The following is a 19,777-nucleotide window of genomic DNA, read 5'->3' on the forward strand; positions in this document are numbered from 1 at the left end:
ACGCTCCCCCCCAGGCTGAGGCAGTCGGTCACCAGTAGGCTGTTCACAGCAGCTCACGGCAGCCCTCGCCTCTTGCCAGCCACTCACGCTGGCCACAGGCCGCTCCTGGCAGCACACAGTAGCCCAAGCTGACCTCGGGTTGCTCAGGGCAGCCCAGCTCCAGGGAGAGCTGTTGTTCACAATCTCAGCTGTAGAGGGCGCAGCTCATGGGCCCATGTGGGACTCGACTGGCGACCTCAGTGTTAGGAGCACAGCGCTCCAACCGCCTGAACCACCAGGCTGTCATCATTTCTACTCTACTGTGGATCAAACTGTCCTCTCTTGTCTGGACAACTGCTGTAGCCTCCTAATTGGTTTTCCTGCTTCTCTTCTTGCCCCTCTTACAGACCTCCTATTTGTAGTTAGAATAAAATCCAAACTCTCTTGAGTCTTTCAGGCCCTTCATGGTTGGAAAGATAGGCCAACTTATGGACTTTTATCTTCATCTCAAGAGCAGTGAAATGCCATCAGAAGGTGGATGGGGGCTGTGACACGATTGGATTTGAGGTTATAAAACTATCATCCTGGTCGCCCTGAGGAAAATGGCTTGGACCAGTGTTTTCAACAGTTAGGGGTGGGACACACAGTGGGTGTTTTGGGTGAGTTAATCCTGGGTTGTACTGGACTGTAGGACGTAAATATCCCTGGCCCTTGCCCACTGAATGTCGGGAAGGCCCACCAGTTACGGGGACACACACCCCGCCCCCACTTACACGTTTCCAAACACTCCAGCTCCCCCCACCCCACCCCTGACTCACCCCTTCCCGCACCCCTGCTGGGAATCAGAGTGAGTCTAGTTAGGGGCGACTGCAGTCAGTGGGGGAGAGGACACGATGGCTTGGATTAAGGCGATGGCAGTGGTCCGTAGAGGTCACGTCTGAGAGGACCTGCAGGACTTGACTGTCATTGGATTTGGGGAGTGAGGGAGAGGAGGCGCCGAGGAGGTGTGACTCCCAGGTTTCTGGCTGAGGTGCTCAGGGGAGATTGTGGTGTGATGGCCTCAGAGAACAAGCCCGATTTTAGGGCAAAGTACGTAAATACTCCGCGCTCTATCTCCTTATCTGTGAGGTGAGAGGTTTGGATTAAGGCTCTTACCAGTTCTGAAGCTGAGTGTTACGTTTAAACTTACCAACTCCAGCTCGTGTCACTGGATATTTCTCCTGCTCTGTCACTCACACCAGGCAGGATTCATAGGTAAAAGCAGATGACGGGGTGGGGGTGGGAGTGGGATGGCAGCAGGTGGGCTTTTCTGTCTTGTGCTTTGGAAAGCGGTGACCTGCTGGCCTGCTGACCATCTGAGCGTCATGAAAGTGTAGGACGTTAGACTCGGCACTAAGACCCCTGCTCGGGGGAAGCTGAGGGCACAGGGGAGGTGACTGGCCACAAATCACACTGCAGATTTCCTGACTCCTGGTCCATCCGGGCTCTCTCCACTGCTGCTTCCCCTTCCCTCCGTCTGTGCTGAGGTTAAGACGCCCTCTGCCAAAGCACCTCATCCACTCCAAGGGTGTGGACACTTCGGTGAAAAGATGTGGATGAGACGTGAAATAGGAGCGACACCTGTGAGCCAAGGCCCGGCTCGCACCCACGTTCTCATTTCCAGTCTTTCTGGGAGGGACTTCTCCCTCTTTTTACGCAGAAGTCTGTTAAATTTGAGGAACTCTGTTTAGCGTTCAATGAAGTTGAGAAAAGTGTCTAATCACTTGAATCACGTAGGAGGCTTCTGTCACTTTGGTCATTTTCATAACATTAATGAACCTGATAGTAGACTCGGTGTCATGGTCCCAGCCTATCTGGGCGGGTACATTACTACCTGTTCTTACTTGGAAATGTGTGACTGATAATGTAAGTGACTAGAAGATATTAAATGATCACCGGAACCCCGCACACCCCACTTCTGGAAGACTTCCATCCCGTGAGTGTGTGACCCTGAATCAGTTGTCAGCACGTTTGGTTTTCAGTCGGATCGCTCTGTGCCCTTATTGGCTATAGCTCCTCTGTCAGCACCAAGCAAACACCTGTGGGTTTTCCCTACCAAGGTGTTTGCACTGTTCCAACTACATGACCCAGCTGTGCCAGTGCGTTCTGTGGTGTCAGTTTTATTAAAGAGAATGACGGAGGTTGCCCGGGGTTTTTGCTCCTGTCTGTCTCGGTTGCAGCCCATCCTGTGGCATTTTCTCTGTGTCTGCGGTGTGATTTCTCTGCGATGCAGTGTGTTTGCCTCTGGTTTTTAGGTCTCTCTGAACAAGAGTCCGCTTAAAACAGAGGCCTGAGTTTTGTGCAGTTCCAATCTTCACTCAGTAAGTGTTGTTTAGGTGCCTGTTGGTGTATGTCGTGCTCTGCCAGGTGGTGAGGGGACTACAGAAAAAGACGTGCCCCAGCCCTGCTCTTTAGAAGCTGGAAATCGACTTGGCAGGTGGCTTTCTGGTGAGGATGCTGTGTATTATTGACCTTCAGAAAAATGTAAAAGTGGAGCTGGGTGAAAACATATTGTTGAGTGAGAAAAGCAAGATACAGAACGGTATGTCCAGTGTGCAATCTTTTATGTAAAGTTTTAAAACATAAGAAAGCACTGTGTGTTGTTTATGGACACATGCGTACAAGTAAAAGTATGAAAACAGATGGGAGGGTTTCATACCCAGTTCAGGATAGTGGTTGTCTCTTGGGGGGAAAGGGAAACAGGATCCCAGGATGCACTGGGACTTCTGTCGTCTCTCTAATGCTTTATTTTCTTAAGAAAAGAAATGTGGCAAATGTTACCATTTGTTAGATCAGAGTCATGGATTCATAGATGTGTGTTATATTTTTCTCTGTACATTTTTTTGTGTTAGAAAATGTGAATTAAATGGTTTCTATACTTTTTTGCAGCTAATATTTTTAAAATTTGTGTTGGAGACATCAGTCATCCATCCATGAAATTAAGTAATATTTAAAGTAGCATTTATAATTTAGAGTCAGAATAAGTCATATATACAGTGTGATGCCATTTATATAAAGTTTTAAAAACATACAAAACAATACTGTATAAATTGTTCAGGGATATATACCTAGGAAATAAAAACTTAAAAACAAAAATGAGAGTGAAAGATGCCAGATTCAATAACATGGCTTAACAAGGGAGGAAGGGGGTTCCACTCCGTAATGTCTTATTTCTTGTGCAGGTGATGAACATAAAGAGCCTTATATTATGATCTAAATATAGTTTAATTTTTTAATAGTCTATTTTTTAAAAGCAACATAAGCCCTGATTTGTGTATTTTAGGGAATCAGAGAGGGCATGAGGTAGTGGGCGCTGGGTGTGGGGTCAGAGAAAGTCTCATGGTGAGAGAGTGGGGGGTGTGGAATTTGAAGGGAATATTTCAGGATGGATATATTTTGCAAAGGGGGCAGTGAGAAGAGCCTGATTTAGTCAGTGAGGTGTGTTTGGAAGGTGGAGTGGAAACCAGCCTGCTGGAGCGTTGAGTTTGGGTTTGGGGGGTAGAGATGTTACAGGCTGATGGGTCAGTTATAAGTGCCAGGAAATTGAGCACTTCAGTCGCCAGGCTTTTAGTTTATCGTTGTTTAGTCTCTGTGATCATCTCGGTTTCTCATCCTTTTCTAACTTCTTGCCTGTCCTTTCTGAGATTCAATAAACTCAAAATTATACAAAATTATACAATTAATTATACAAAATGTTTCAGGTACAGAAACAGCATAGTTTGGTTCAAGAATATGTTAACAATGTTAACAAATTCTGTTTGGGCTCTGATACCTTTGCTGATAAAATCCGTCCTTTGGCCTTTCTGGCTGAGTCAGCACGTTGGGCTGACATTTTTAAAAGAAACAGTTTACCATGATTTTAAATTCTCTTTCCTGGATAGTAATTGATGGCCTTTGGCGCTTAAGCTTCACAATTAGGATAGCTTTTTGTCTGCATGGATTATTGGCAAGTGCTAATCTTTCTTCTAAGGAGAGAATCTAAGGATCCCCTCTTATTTTTCTACCCCGTCACCTTACCTAACTGGCCTGTTGCGAACTTCCTGCAATTTATCCTCTGATCATTATATTTTACTACAAAGAGACTTGTGAACTTGGAGAGTTCAAGTGTACTCGTCTTAGAGTATTTACAAACATTAAAATATACATCAGTGGCCCTTTTGGTGTTTTTGTTTGTGTTTTAATTTATGTCTAAGCCTTTCCTCTGTAAGCCAAACGTATCCATTATTCTTTGATCCTTCTTATTTTCTCTCTCCTTTGCCTAAGAAACTCTGTAAACACATTCAAGTAGCATTGTTTGTATTTCTGTAGTTGTATATGTAATGGGTTTGTTTACAGATTACTTAATAACCTTCCAGACAAACTTAGGGAGTAGAGATTTTCCATCTAGAAAGGCAGGGATCGTATCCATAACTAAAGATCTGTACACAGGAACATTCCCTCTGGAATCTTATCAATAGTAGAAATCAGTGTGAAAATGATTGAATTGGCTACATTTTTATTTAAAAGCAGCTTAGGGTCACATCTGTTATGTCAAATGAGATACTTGGTAAAGTTGTTCTATTTTCTAAATGTTGGGCAAGGAATAAATGACAAAAATGAGGGGAAAAAGAAACCAACGTTTCTCGGGCACTGAGCGTGTGCTGGGCACCGAGCGCGTGCTGGGCACCGAGCGCGTGCTGGGCACTGAGCGTGTGCTGGGCACTGAGCGCGTGCTGGGCACTGAGCGTGTGCTGGGTACTGATCGTGTGCTGGGCACTGAGCGTGTGCTGGGGAGCGTTGTAGCGTTGGCAAATCTACCTCACTGCTGCTGGTGTTATCCCGCACCAGGAATTGTGTGAAAGGGGCTTTTACACATTGTCCCATTGAGTCCTCCCACCCTGCTTAAGATTGCCTAATTCATTTCTTGCAAAGGTGATACATGTGCATGATACTAATTGAGAAAGGTACGAAAAGGTTTGCTGTGAAAACTGAGTCTCTTTGCCACCGGGTCCTTGAGTCATCCAGTTCCTCTTCCAAACCACTGCTATTGGTGTCTTGTGTATCCTTTCAGGGGTACTTTATACATAGACCTAATTATGTGTGAATATGTGGATATGTTTTATTTTAAAGTTTTTTACAGAAATGGTGACATATTACACATAAAGTTCTACATCTTTTTTCAATAAATGTTTAGTTTTGGTTTTTTTAATGGATATAGGACTGCCTCATTCTTTTTAACAGATGTACTGTAGTTTATTTAACCAGTCCCCTGTTGATAATAATTCTTTATCTTTTAATAGGTAAGTTCAGCCCATTTATGTTTATTGGAATGATTGATACATTTGGTCTTAGTTCTATTTTTAATATTTTCTTTTTTAAAAAATCTTTCAGTTAATGACTGACCTTGCTTTGGGAGGTGTATATTCTGATAATTTGGCAGGCTTATCCTCTGATTCTAGTGATTGTGTTTTATAATATAACTTTATATCATATTTCTCAAGAAAATAATCTATTGACTCCCTACCATGAGCAATGATGAAATTAGTAGTTATATTTCCTGTCCGCTCACCCCCTGCTTTTAGTTGATTATTTTATTTTTCTTAGTTTTATTTTATATCTTAAAACATACTTATGCCTCTATTACTTGATCTATCAGCCTTAAGTATCTTTTCAGCCTTGCCAGTAAAAGATGAAATCAGCGTACAGACTCATTCGTCCACTTTTTCCTCCCTCCCATTTTAACATTTGCCAGTTACATTATTTTCACGTTTTCTTCTGCAACCATAAAGCCTCAAATTTAAGATGTAGTCTTAAGGTTAAATTAATTAAACATTCTCCACCAGTCCTTTTGCTATAATTTCTACCTTTATCTCATTGTCAATTGCAGTTTTTCCTCTAGTAGTTTCTTCAGTAAGGAGTTAAGGAAACCGTATTCCCTGAGCTCTTATATGTCGAAACCTGTTTTTCTGTCACCTTTGTACTTGAACAACAATTTGGCTTGATATGTAGTTATTCTTGGGTCACTTTTGTGTGTGTGTGAACTATTCCAGAAAAGGACATGAAACAATTGTGTGGTATGAGAGCTTGATGAATAATCACAAAGTGAACACCCCAGAAATGAGCACCCACAAGCCACCTTGTGTCTGTTCTCTATCACCCTCCCTCCTTCCCCCAAGACAACCACGTTCTTTATGTTAATCACTCTGCTTTCTTTATGATGTTGCCACTATGGATGCGTCCTAAACAATACAAATCATCTTTCCAGTGTTTTAAGTGTATATAAATAGAATCATACAGTATTTACTCTTTTATCCTTTGTTTTTTGCTCAAAGTGACATTTGTAGCATTCATTCACATTGTTACTCGCAGCCTTACTTCACAATTTACGTTGCTGTGTGATAGTCTGTTATATGAACATATTATAGTTTCTCTGTCGATGGACTCTTCGGTTATTTCTAGTTTGGGGCTAAAAGATACCATCATGCTATGAATCGTTTTATATATGTCTCCTGTTACACATATGTGTGTATTTTTCTTAAGATATAGACTTGGGAGTGAAAATACTGTGTCTTAGGGTATACACATTTCGTTCTTCCTAGATATGGCCAAACTGTTGTTGTTTTTTAATTTTTTATTGGGGAATATTGGGGAACAGTGTGTTTCTCCAGGGCCCATCAGCTCCAAGTCGTTGGCCTTCAATCTAGTTGTGGAGGGCACAGCTCAGCTCCTAGTCCAGTCGCCGTTTTCAGTCTTCAGTTGCGAGGGACACCGTCCACCATCCAATGCGCGTATTGAACCGGCAACTTTGTTGTTGAGAGCTCATGCTCTAACCAACTGAGCCATCTGGCCGGCCCTCCAGGAGCTCAGCAGCAGCTTGTTGTCTTCAATCTAGTTGCGGAGGACGCAGCTCTCTGGTCCATGTGGAAATCGAACCAGTAACCCTGTTTTTCACAGTTGCGCTCTAACCAACTGAGCCATCCAGCCGCCCCAAACTGGTTTTTGAAGTGGGTTGTATCACTTTATACCCCGCCAGCCATGTGTGAGAGTTCCTCGGTTGATGTGTAGTGTTGCTTCATTGCCTTTTAGCCCAAGCGATCCTTTGGGGTAGGTGATATTTCCATTTGACAGATAAGAAAACAGGTTCAAAGTGGTCAAGTATTTAGTGCAAGTTTATAGAGGTAGTGGATGCCAGAACCGGCATTCGAACTCTGCTCTCTCTAGCTCTAAAGGCTGTTACCTTTCCATGCTGCCTTCCTTACAGATACAACCTCCTGACGTAAGGTATGTAAGGCACTGAAACCTCACCAGGGAAGATGAACACGCTCAAAGACTTTTTTAAAAATAGCCGTTTGCTATCTTTTGGGGATGGATTGGATTTAGTTGTTCTTGGAGGGGACCTGTTTCTCAATCCCTCCAAATCTGTGGTGTAGATGGTACTCATCCAACATATTTAGAGTCCTGACAGCTTCCTTTGTTCTGCTTTTAGCATCCAGCCTGTGTAAGGAGCACAGCACCCGTCTCTGGACCCTCGGCTCACCAAAAAGTAAGTCAAGATGTTTTCTTTTCATGCAGGTACTTCTTCCATCACCCCCAAATCCTCCCCTACTTTGTTGAAATGACAGTTTCCACTGTGATCTTTTCTAGCTTCTCCTCTGCTCTCTTTTGGATCAAAAGATAAGCAATCTTCTTACCTCTTAACAGTCTGTTACTAAGTGAGAAATTAACTCACTTCCAATATTTTTCCCCTACATTGTGATAGGTTGGCCGGTAAAGGAACACACACGGTCAGGCAAGTTAAGAAAGTTTATTAAAAGAAAGTCTATTTTATTAAGAGGAAGTCTGTCGGGCTGAGCAAAAGATGGCTACGGCCCGGGCTGCGTGTCTAAAGGAGACTTGCAGCCCCGAGGGAGGGGGTGAGGAGGGTTTTATAGGGGCTGTGCTGACAGCGTGACCTTGTTTGAACAGAAAACGCTGACTGCCTGCAAGCCAGTAGCTGTTTTGTGGTGTTTTCTGTTGTCGCAAGTTTGGCTCTGTCTGCAGGTGCAAGACAACAGACATTCTGTTGTTTTCTTGCAGACATGGCTCTGTCTGTAAGTCAAGGTCTCTGAGACCTGACATTCAGAGACCTAACATGAAGTGAAGGTCTCTAACATTCAGAGACCTAACACATTGGAAATAGGTGTGTGTAGGGTTTGGTGTTGAATTCTCTGTCCTGCTGAAAAGATCTTTATTGATTAAGGATTGTCCTGAAATTGGATGATTGATGACCTTCTAGCAGGAGATCTGGTTTCTGGGGCCCACTGCTTTTGAACATAGATAGGTCCCCCTCCTTCTCCTTACTTACACTCTGAGAAGTGGGGCAAACAGAGTATAACTCTAGGGCTGGTTTCCTTCAGGTCCTCTTTCTGTTTGCTGTGTTCAAGGAAACCCAGCCATACAACAGAGTGAAAAGCTCCCTGGAGGCTATTTCTCTAGTAAAATTCTAGTAAATTATCTTCAAACACAACAGAGGCCATCCTTAATCCAAGATGTGGATATATCGATACCCCCCGTTATCACTTTATCACAACTTCCTCTGACGGGGCCGTCACTGAGCCGCAATGAACTTCAGTGAGGAAATGGTCACCTTCTCAGATTTTCTGAGAACTTTGGCCTCTGTCTTTGGCTGCGCTTAATCTTAGAGACTTATTTCTATGACAGCTGTAGTTTGTGGTAAAAACAGAATGATTTGAAAGGTGCAGGACACCTACGTTCTCTTCCTCTTGGGGCCTGTTTAATAATGTCCACCCTTTCTTCCTTCACAGTCAATAGGGAAGTAAAGATATGTGCATTGAAGTGTTTTGAATACCTAGAGAAATGCTGTCCTAGTTCCTATACCTGTATGTATGCTGTACCGAGGTGCTATCCTAGTTCCAGATTACAAAGCCAGTTTCATATGAAGCCCCACTAGTTACTGAGATGATTGGATTTATATGAATGTTGCTAAATTCCCCACTTGTTTCACATCCCTTTCCAGTGTCAAACATTAGTTTTCTAAAATTTGTGTCATATTTCTATTAAGTGAATAGCCATATCAGTAAAACAGTGTAGTATTCATCAGCTTACAGAATGATTGATTGTGGTTTTCTAACCAGTATCACCTGAAGCCACTCTTTTTCAAAATATCCGTAGGTGTTTGTGTTAACATTTAAGAGGTTATTATTCACCAAACAACTAAGTTTTTCTCACATGTAGCATTTATTATGGTTTTGTAAGGTTTTAGTTTCACCTGCGCTTCTCGAATCCTTTTTTTCTTGACCACTTACTAGTTCCATGATCTTGGACAAATAACCTCTCTGAGCTTTAGTTTCCTCATCCATGAAATGGAAATAATCAGTCTCATCTCATAGAGTTGTTGTGAGGATTAAATGAGAAAGTGATTTTGAAGCTCTCATTTAGCACCCAGTTGTAAGGAAGGATGGAAAGGTGTCTGTCACAGGCCAGTTTGGTTGTAACTTTGACACCGTTCTGTTTGAATAACCCTGGTTATACTTCAAGCCCCCCTTAGGGTAGGTAGAACTTAGTTGGGACCATGTTAAAATGAGGCGGCCTATAAACCACAGGCACCCCAAGCTAGAATTACCTAGATTGGGTTTTTTTTTTTTACCGTGACTCCTGGGGTCAAAAGGGAAGACACATTTCTCCTCCAAAGGCCACGTCCCTAGATGAGGCTTCTTCTCATTCTGGCTGCGAACATAAACAGCCCCTTCTGTGTAGACAGGAAGTTGTTCCTACAAGGCCCAGGAGGTTATTGCCACAAGACGAGAGAGGCAGGGCCATCCGCGCACACGGGAGATTCTAGCTGTGCTGTGACCTGCTCAGTGTGTGTGGCGACTCCTCCTCCAGGCTGCATATCCTACTAGGCCTCACCCTCCCCTCTTCTCGGTAACAGGTTTTCTAGGTAGAGGCGTTAGAGCTCGTGCCCAAGCTCTGCAGTCAGGTAGGCCTGGGGGATTGGAGCCCAGACTTCGCTGCCTGCCCGTTACCTCAGTCAGCCTCAGTTTCCTCATCTGTACGTGGGAATAATACTAATAGTACCTCATAGAATTATGAATGAGCATTAGTGAGAAAGTGGGTATGTGTAAGTATTAGCACAGAGCCTGGCACCTAGTAAATAGCCTGTAGATGTTGACATTTATGTACGTATGAATTTATATTAATCTCTTTTGGAGAGAACAAAATTAATAAACATGGATAATCTTCAAAGCCTTCAATCTTCCCATCACTGCCACTGGTCTGTAGATTTGCTGCTTTCTCTCATTGGTGACCCCGGTACCTGTCGCTCTCGCTCTCCTCTTCCATTCTTGTGAGTGGTTCTCAGCGACCTTCTTCTGTCCTCAGACTCCCACCCGTGTCGGTGAGACCAGCTCCTTCCTTGAGGCCTTGTCCTCAGGACACAGCTGATTTTTCTACCTGGTTGGTTGAGTTTGGGGTTTTGTGGGAGTAGGTGTCCCTAAAATAATTTCTAGCAGCCTCACAATGCTCTGCTTTGACTCTTTGTCTTTCTGTCACAGAGAATGGGAGCCTTTCCTCCCTTCTTTTCTCTTCATTGTGTTGGAATGTGTCCTTCCAATTTCTATTTGCAGAAGCCTTCATCTGAGTACTTCTTAATCTAGTTCCCTTATACTGAATCTCCATCTGCTTTAAAAATGTAATGATATTCTTTAAATGCATTAAAAAAAGGTATAAAGAAAAATACAGCCAACGCTCATGGACCCAGCACGCAGCTGACTTACCTCCTTCGCTTGTACGGGAAGCTCAGTGTCTGTTAGAACCTGACCCTCAGCACAGCTGTCCCTCGGTGTATGTTTTAGTTCAGTCCAGGCCGTGCGTGAGCTTCACCCAGTGTTACACTGTCAGCACCCAGTCAGTTCTTCGACCTGAGTTAGAATTCAGCTTCTTGATTTGATGGTTTATTTAAAGAATCCTCAAAACATCAAGAGGATATTTAGGAAACATCAACCAGAAAAAACCAGTAGTTAACCTTGCGATCCAAAGCACTCTCTGTCACTCTGTAGGATTCATTATGTGCAATCTTGAGGTACGCGTGGCCCCCAAAGAGGAAAACAGTAATAATCACCACGTACTCCTGTGCAGTGTTTCATCCGTGACTGATCGTTCTTACACATCTGCCTGTTTATTCTCGGCAGCGGCCCCTCCGCGGTGTGTGTGCAGGTGGGGGAGCCCGGGTCCCCTTTACAGGGGAGAAGCAGCCACAGTGATGAGTCCAGAACCTGCGGCCTCAGCAGGTCTGCAGAGGAGTAATTTGCCTTCTGGCTCATGGGGGACTTTTGACACGCAGATATTTGTACTGCGTTGCCTCAGTTTTATTTTCTTTGATTCGTTGGTTTCCGATTATTCATTCAGTAGCTTTATAAGTACTCTCACTTTGGGAATTGACGAAAGCCAACAAAACAACATTTTCCACTGAATAATAAAAGTAATAAGCTCATTGTAAAAATCATGAATAATTCCGAGAAGTATAAAAATGGAATGAAATGTCACCTATAATTCTACAGCCCAGAGATAAGCACTGTTAACATTTTGATGCATTTTCTTCCCGGTTTATGCATATACTTCTATGCTTATACTTTTTTATAAATACAGAGATCATTAAAAATGTGTCATTTGGTTCCAAGTTTTACTTTATCGGGATCGTTTTCTAGTGTTATTAAATAGCCTTCAAGATGTGATTTTCACTGGCAATACAACATTCCATCTGGGGGCTGAACCATGATTTATTTCATCATTTCCAGTTTCTAGATGTCTGTGTTATTTGCAGTTTTTAACCAAATAATACCACTATAAACTTTTAGATCATTTTTGTTTGACTTTCTGATTGTGTTCTTATGGTCAGAGACTATGAATCATTTTAAGGCTTATAGTGTGTATGTTGCCAGATAGTTTTCCAGAAGGTAGTACAACATACTCTCTCACCTGCAGTATTAGATAGCTGGTCTCACTACACCCTGGTCAGCTACAGAGAATACGTCTTTAAGTCTTTGCTAATTTATTGGGTGGAAAATGGTATCTTGTTTCTATCATATTTGAGCCGTTGCATCTTGTAATCTTGTGTTCTCTCTTGTGTTAGTGTGCTATGTTTTCCTTTGCTCTGTGTGATGCTAGTGTTTCAGGATAACCCCTGGGTGACAGCTGACTCCTTTTTTGATGTTAATAACAGGGACATTCGGATGAGCTGTGAGTTACCAGTGTGTATTTATCGATGTTAATGTTATCTTTCAGAATAAATACTGGACTCATCTAGGGAGACAGGATAGGTCATTAGACTACCTACCTCCACCCAAAGGAAGAAACATCTCTTGGAAATGGGGGAGCTGCAGCTCTCTGGCAGAGCCTTGTTTTCACTCTGGAGTTGCCCTGCCTTGTTGGGGGAACAATGAGGCATTTTAATGATGTTTTTGCCCATTGCATTGCAGTCCCCAGGTGTAAACGTACACAAGGCACATCCTCTGCTTCCCTGTTTGGGGTCTGAGGGATGCTCGGTGAGACTGAGTTAGAAATGTCCCAGCCACGTAGTCCCCTGGATCCAGAATAAGGGCCCCCAGACCGTAGGAGGGAGACAGAAAGAGGCAAAGTTCAGGAAAGTAGGAATGGTCTGTATGACTCAGGACTAGGCTCTCTTTCCTCAATGAGTTAATCTAGGGTTCCCCAAATCTGCACCATTTTTTTCTTTTGCCATATTCTGTACTATTATTTATTAAATGAATTTGAAAAAATAAACTCATTTACTCAATTAGATTTATTTACAAAAATAAATGTGATCACTTATAAATGGAAAACCAATACCATTTGCCAAAAATAGAAAGTAACCTTAAAAATAAACATAGTGAAAACCAAAACAATCTTTATAATTAAGTTCTAAGCCAAGTCCTGTTGCTTTCAAATATGTCGGTCCTGAGGCTGCCCTCACTTTGTTAAAAAAAACCGTCTTAAAGACGAAGTAGCACTGAACTGAAACCATCTCCTCAAGGTCAGCAGAAGGACTTGAACAGAATAGAAAAGGACAACTTGTTCATTTTGGAACTCAATGTTTAGTGCTACATTTGGACTACCTGAAATGACCTCATGTTCTACCAGTAGTTTATGCCCTACTCTGAGGAATAGTTCAGGTTATGTTGCCTTACCAGCTTAACTCTGAAATCTCAGTGGGTTGACACGACAAAGGTTTGTTTCTCGCTCATGTTTCCATGTTTCCCCGAAAATAAGACCTAGTTGGACAATCAGCTCTAATGCGTCTTTTGGAGCAAAAATTAATATAAGACCTGGTCTTACTTTACTATAATGTAAGACTGGGTCTTTATAATATATAATATAATATAATATAATATAATATAATATAATATAATATAATATAATAGTATAATATAATACAAGATAATACCAGGTCTCATATTAATTTTTGCTCCAGAAGACACATTAGAGTTGATTGTCCAGCTAGGTCTTATTTTTGGGGAAACAGGGTACCTACCCCTCCAGAGTGAAGTCGGGTGGGCGTGGAGGGCAGCCTCTGTGTTCCAGGCTGAGGAGGCGCCACCCTCTGGATCCTCTTCCTTTCCCACAGTAGAGGAGAGGTTCTAGAGAACACACCCCTGTTCTTTTACACTTGGGCTTGGAAGTGGCTGCCTCACTTCTCCCTCAGCCCATTGGCCAGAGCGAGTCACATGGCCTTGCCTAAGTTCACGGGCCTGGGAGGGTAGAGGAGCACTGGGAACATTTGGGGAACACTGCTGTCTTCGCCACATCTGTCTCTGCAGCCTAGGCTGGTCTAGATGCATCTAGATGAGGAGTGGATGTGGGTGTGATTTATCTGGAGAAGGTAAGGACGGTATACGAGATAGCTGCTAATACTGTTAATAGTACATTAAGCAAGTAAAGGTGGTACGAGGGGTCAGACCATTCCTTGGTAATGGTGTCTCCTTTCTTAAAGCTTCATTAAAGAACGGTCAAAAGTCAGCGCAGTTCCCCTGAAGAATAAGAAGGCCTCCAGTTTCCATGAGTTTGCCCGGAATACCAGTGACGCTTGGGACGTTGGCGATGATGAGGAAGAGGACTTTTCCTCCCCTCCTTTCCAAACTCTGAACTCAAAAGTTGCTTTGGCCACCGCAGCCCAAGTCCTGGAAAACCACAGCAAGCTGCGGGGGAAACCCGAACGGGCCCAGTCAGCAGCCTCCGACACCCCTGCCAGCTCCCAGGTCATTGTCATGCAGGGTGTCAGTGGGGCCTCTGGTCCTGCTCCCCACATACGAAAGCAGGACATGGTGAGGCCAAAAAGGAACACCCACGGAGCCATAGATAGGGGAGTCATACTACCATATTCTCGCTGGTGGCTGGATTGGAGACACAGGAAGCAGGAGCCACACAATCTGCATCCTGCCGTCCACTTCTCTGCAATCCACAACCCGCACTCCGCCCTGCTAACTGCAATCCGCTCTTGCCAGCTCAGCCACCATCTTGCTAGCCCCCATGTGCTGCTAGTGTAGCCACGGCAGTTATATTTGTGGCCAATGGCTGACTGGTAACAGCTGACAGCCAACTAGCCACAGTTGACTGCTATCTACTACCCGAGCGAGCACCATTCCACGTGAGGCCGAGAGCCTGGAAACTGCTTTCTGGGGCTCTGTCCCACAGTCATCAAGTCCAGCAGTGACGCCCAGCTGTCCAGAAATGCCAGTAAGTCTGTCCCGCTGCCCTTCAGAGCCGCAGCCTTCCCAGCGGAGTGCATTGTCAATCAAAGTCATTTGTCTTTAGGGCGTCACTCGGGTTTTCCATTGGATGATAAGTAAGCGAGCGGAGCCTCAGGTCCGACCTCAGGGCGCCTCCCTGGGCATGAGTGGCCCTTGCTCCTCCCACCTCAGTGGCTGCCTGGCCCTGTGACCTGGGGCTTCCGTGCCCGACACCGAGGTGCTGCCTGCCAGTCTCTTCTTCCTGTCCCTACACGGCGGTCCAGAACTTTTGTGGTTTGATTGCTTCCCATTGCTTTAGGCCTGGTCAGGTTAAAGAATATTAACTAATGTATTGAAAGTTGTTAGCAGCTGAATTTCACAAACGTTGGGCGCTGTAGGTTGGCCTCCTCATTGTGGGGAACAGCCACGAGCATAAGGGTGTCCTTCTGTTCCTGAGGAATGGGGCGACATGGGCCTGACGGCCCTGGGTCCCACCAGGTTGGGTGGAGCTGGAGGAGATGCTCCTTCTGTGTGTCTTCAGGACACGGGCTTCAGTAACTGGTTGGAGTGATGGTGGCTTTATCAGATGTTTGGGGACCCTCAGGGTGCTCTTTTAATATGCATGGCTGTATTTAATGCTGCCCTAGGGGTTTTATGGGAGCCAGTTCTTCTGAGCTGGATGGGAAGTGCCGTCATTCTAGTGAAAGTTACAACAGGACTGGTAAAGGGGAAACAGGAAAGAGAAGCGTGTCAGAGCCCTGGGGCAGGTCCTGGCGCAGGTTCTAAGAGAACGTCTTTTCCACTTTCACACGAAGCACGAGGTCATGGAATTACGCTGTAAGCCTCTAAAATCATTCCCCGGTCACTTTCCATCGCCGACTCGAGCCCCAGCTTGAACCTTTCTCAGTGCCGTGCCCACGCAGGGGTGTGGTGTTGATCAACCACAGCTGCAGGTTGTGGACAGTGTCCACGTGGTGATTCTGGGTCTCCGGAGGGTGCTGGCGTGAGGAGGCCTGTCCACGGTCCCTGAGGAGCTGCCCTGTGCAGTCGGGAGGCCCGAGCCTTCCCTCTGGGGTCGCGTCCTTGAGCATGTGTCTGGGAGTCGCTGGTATCAGAGGTCACGTTGGCCGGTCTCAGCTCTGCAGTGTGTGGTCTGCGTTTTCCAGGCTTTGGGTCACACTGGGCATCCAGCCAAGTACCCTGTGGCAGTTGTTTCTGTAAACCTTCTCGTGGTGCTGCTTGTTTCGTAGTCACTGTTTCATTCTTGTGATTACTGCTTTCCAAGGTCCAGGTATATAAAGGGTATGAAACAGTCATGAAAGGACAGAGTTGAAACTGAGTTTTGTTTGGGGTAGTAAAATAAATAAGAGTTTTGGAGTCAGAAAGATCTAAGGTGGCCTCTCGGCTCTCCCTTGCGAATTACTTAACGTCTCTGAGCTGCAGTTTCCACCTCTGTACAGTAGTGATGACGTCCTACTGTGTGTTGTAAGCTCAGATGAGAGCTATGGAAACGTGACCAGCATGAGGCCTTATACACAGTAAGCACTCAGTCAACGCTAGTCCTATACTGCTCATTCTCCTACCTGCCATCTAGTTTAGAAACGTCTAGAAGCAGACATTGAGTTCAGCTTGAGTCGTGTTCCTGCTATTTCAGCCCCATCCCAGCAGAGTTAAAAGCTGGTTCATGTGGTGGGAAATGTAGGCGCACAGAGGAGCTGCAGCCACCCAGAGCGGGATTGCTTTAGGCCAGGACTTCTCAGCCGGTGAGCAGGGCACACAGGTGGGCCAGGGACAGGTTGGAGCTGGGCCAGGGGCAGCTGGGGGGCCTGGGGCTTCAGGAGAGCAGCCACCTCCTTTCACTGCAGCACGCTTTCTAGTGTCATCGTTTCTTATGTGCTCCGTGACGTGGGAAGGGAAGGCAAACAGCGCCTTACACTGCGTGGCCCCCAGACTCACTGTTAGGTACCAAGAAAACATCCAGCTTGGGGTGGAAAGAAAACATCTGCTTGCCCTCGGGAGTCGCCAGAACAGTTCTCAAAGTTGCAGTGGCATCGGAGTCTCCGCCAACACACGAGGTGTGTGGTATGTGTGGTAAAAATGCAGCCTGGCCTCTGGCAGACAGTGGAGCAGAGCCGATTGTCCCTCCCCGGCTGCCCCTCAGCTGGGCGCCTTCAGGCAGCGCACAGCCTGTCAGCTGAGGCTGGGATGGGGGAGCCCCGTCCTGAACAGGCCGCTGTGAGGTTTCTCAGATTCCGTGCTCTTCACACAGTCGCTGCTCTTTCTCTTTCAAATGATCTCAGGTGATACCTGCCTGAGGAACGCACTCCATAAACAGCAGTCACTCCCTCTCCGACCTGTCATCCCCCTGGTGGCCCGGATCTCAGACCAGAACGCCTCTGGGGCACCGCCGATGACTGTCCGGGAGAAAACCCGCCTAGAAAAATTCCGTCAGCTTCTCTCCAGCCACAGCCCCGACTTAGGTGAGTCCCGGGAGCCTGGGCGAGACAGGACCTCTTGGTGCCTGGGATTCTCAGAGACCTGGAAGCTACTGCTCTTTATTCTTCCTTCTTTTACTTTTCCAGCATCTCCTGATCTGGTGCCACTGCAGTGACATGCAGGTATTCAGTCAGACGTGTGTTACTAGATTAGGGACCCAATGAGGTGGGACTGGACTCGGGGGCCTGTAGACCATAGTGCAGCTACTCTGGTGTTGGTCTCCCCACCTCAGGCGATTGGTATGGAAATCCACACCCACTGGCCTTTCTCTTCCCCTCCAACTCTGCTCTCAGAGCTGACTGGGTCCCTGTGGCCGAGTCGTGTCCTTGGCACCTTGCTGCTCAGTCGTTTGGGGCTTTTTCCCGGTGCTTGTCAGTAGCTGGTGGCGGTGATTGTGGTCATGGTGACGGTGGCCATCGTCTGACTTGAATGTCGGGAGGCATGAGGAAGGGCTGGCTGAGGTTTGTTTTAGGGCATTTGTAGGAAGAGCTAAATCCAATGACGCTATTATCTGTTTGCAGATGAACTGAGGAAGTGCAGCTGGCCCGGGGTTCCCAGGGAGGTCCGGCCTGTCTCCTGGAGGCTCCTGTCGGTGAGTCCACCCTCTGTGTAGGACAGCGTGAGCTCACACCGCCCTTCTTAGCTGATGAGGGCATTCTGGGCCCGTCAGTCTCACTCTAGAGACTCTGTGGTCCTACTGGGTGTGACAGAACTGGGGGACCGTCCTGTTTCTGTGCGTAAACACACACGTTCTTGAGAGTTTATTCCTACACGTGTAGGAGGGCACAAATTTGTTCCTATCGTCACACTCTCACTTTCTCACCCCCGAGGAGAAAGAATCTAGGGAGGCCGGGGGATCCCACCCTCGTTTGGGAAGCTCCCACGGTCCCAGTGTTTCCCTGCTTTCTCGGTAGGAATAACCCAAGTGGTTGAAACCCACCTTGCAGCTGCGAGGAGGTGATAAATGGGCCTCCCTCGGGAGCTGCTCTAGTCCCATTTCACTAAAGTGCAGAGCGCCAGGCCGGCCACTGCGATAGGGCTTGGATTTCCTAAGCCTGTGACACTCATCACTCACCTAGTAAGGATTTATCGAGGGCCTGCTGTTTGCTAGGCACGGTGCCAGGTGCTGGGAGGGTAGGAGAATGAAGAAACTGAGTCCCTGCCCTCTAGGCACCGCCGTGGAATGGCGCATAGCCGCCTGCGAGAGGAGGGGTCTCTCCTGACGGCTCCCACCGTCCGTCTGGCAACCACATAATCATTGCTTCTGCCACTTCTAATAAGTCTGAATGCTATTAAGAGTCGATTTGATGAGAACGGAACAGGAGATGTCAGCAGTGAGAGTGGGGTCTAGACCACGGACAAGAATGAAAGTTGCCTGGAGCTTTGGCTGGGGGTGGGTGGGGGTGGGGCTGCTGTCGGAAGTTCTGTGTCTGGGCGTCGCAGCTGCTGTGTCACAGATTCCATCCGGCTTCCTAAGCTGGTCGTTCTGAATATGACCGTGTAAAGAATGGGGAAGCGGCCCCAACTTACACGGCCCGTCACTGAGATGTGCCGCAGACATGGCCCTTCCCCGCGATTCTCTTCAGTACTGCTTCGCGCACACACAGCCCTCAGAGGCCCTGACGTGGGCCCAGTTCCCTCCGACCGACCTGCATTCACTGCTCGACTGCGGCAACTCCGGCAGCTCTGGCGCCACCAGGGGTACCAGCCCGAGGGCGGTGCGGGCGGCGAGAGTAAAGAGGCCGGGAAGCGGGGTCACTGCCCACAGGTGGAGCTTGTTGCGAGGAGCCGGCAGACACTGTGTGGCCCAACCCAGAGCGGGACTGACCCTTGTCCTGCTGGCAGCTTTCCTTCCGTTCCTGTGATAGTGTCCCAGTCACTGCTCAGGCTGAAATGAAAACAGGATCCTGCAGCCAGTGTGTGTCCTCGTCTGACCGGCAGTCCTGTCCGCAGGGCTATCTCCCCGCCAACGCCGAGAGGAGGACGCCGACGCTGCAGCGGAAGCGGGAGGAGTATTTCGGCTTCATCGAGCAGTATTACGACTCTCGGAACGAGGAGCATCACCAGGACACGTACCGACAGGTACAGTCATCCCTGCTGCCTTTTCCTCCCTCGTCCTGATCTCCAGGGGCCCTGGGAGTGTGTCGGGGTACAGGTGGGTTTTCCAAGTCCTCAGGCTGTGCTGTGCTGCTGAGGAGCCGCATTTCTTCCTGGGGGTACGCGGAGGAGGTGTGGGGGTCTGGAAACACATTTATACCCAGGCCGTTCCCCTCTGTCTAATCAGTCGTTCTGATTTGAGCCCTTTTCAAATAGAGAGTTTTCCACTGGTCAGTGGCCACGCTTCTCAAACATAATGTGCAGGCAAATCACCTGGGATTTTGATAAAATCCCCCCTGGGGATTCTGATAAAGTGCAAACGCTAATCCATTGCAAACCTTTTTCTAAGCGGTTTGTGTCGCCATCCTTTTCCCAACTTTATATCACAGTTACTAGATACTGAAAAATAAAGGGCAAGAAATATCTACCCCTGCTTAATAATAATTAAGATCTTAGAAACTATA

The 19,777-nt window shown here is 46.5% G+C and overlaps 1 protein-coding gene across 8 annotated transcripts in view; it reads left to right on the forward strand.

Annotated features, from left to right (window-relative positions):
* Nucleotides 1-19,777, forward strand: part of LOC117020384 (TBC1 domain family member 22B-like) — a 138,335-nt gene that overhangs the window by 4,458 nt on the left and 114,100 nt on the right. For 7 of the 8 annotated variants that reach the window (XM_033102837.1, XM_033102835.1, XM_033102833.1 and 4 more), the window contains exons 2-5: nt 7,484-7,569; nt 17,021-17,200; nt 17,738-17,808; nt 19,170-19,298. In XM_033102837.1, the coding sequence (XP_032958728.1) occupies nt 7,551-7,569; nt 17,021-17,200; nt 17,738-17,808; nt 19,170-19,298 (399 nt within the window). In that variant the 5' untranslated portion in view covers nt 7,484-7,550. Of the gene's footprint in view, nt 1-7,483; nt 7,570-17,020; nt 17,201-17,302; nt 17,339-17,737; nt 17,809-19,169; nt 19,299-19,777 lie in introns of those variants that run through there. The other variant, XR_004422685.1, reaches the window with a different exon arrangement.

This window comes from Rhinolophus ferrumequinum, chromosome 3 (genome assembly GCF_004115265.2).
Source record: "Rhinolophus ferrumequinum isolate MPI-CBG mRhiFer1 chromosome 3, mRhiFer1_v1.p, whole genome shotgun sequence".
Classification (NCBI taxonomy): domain Eukaryota; kingdom Metazoa; phylum Chordata; class Mammalia; order Chiroptera; family Rhinolophidae; genus Rhinolophus; species Rhinolophus ferrumequinum.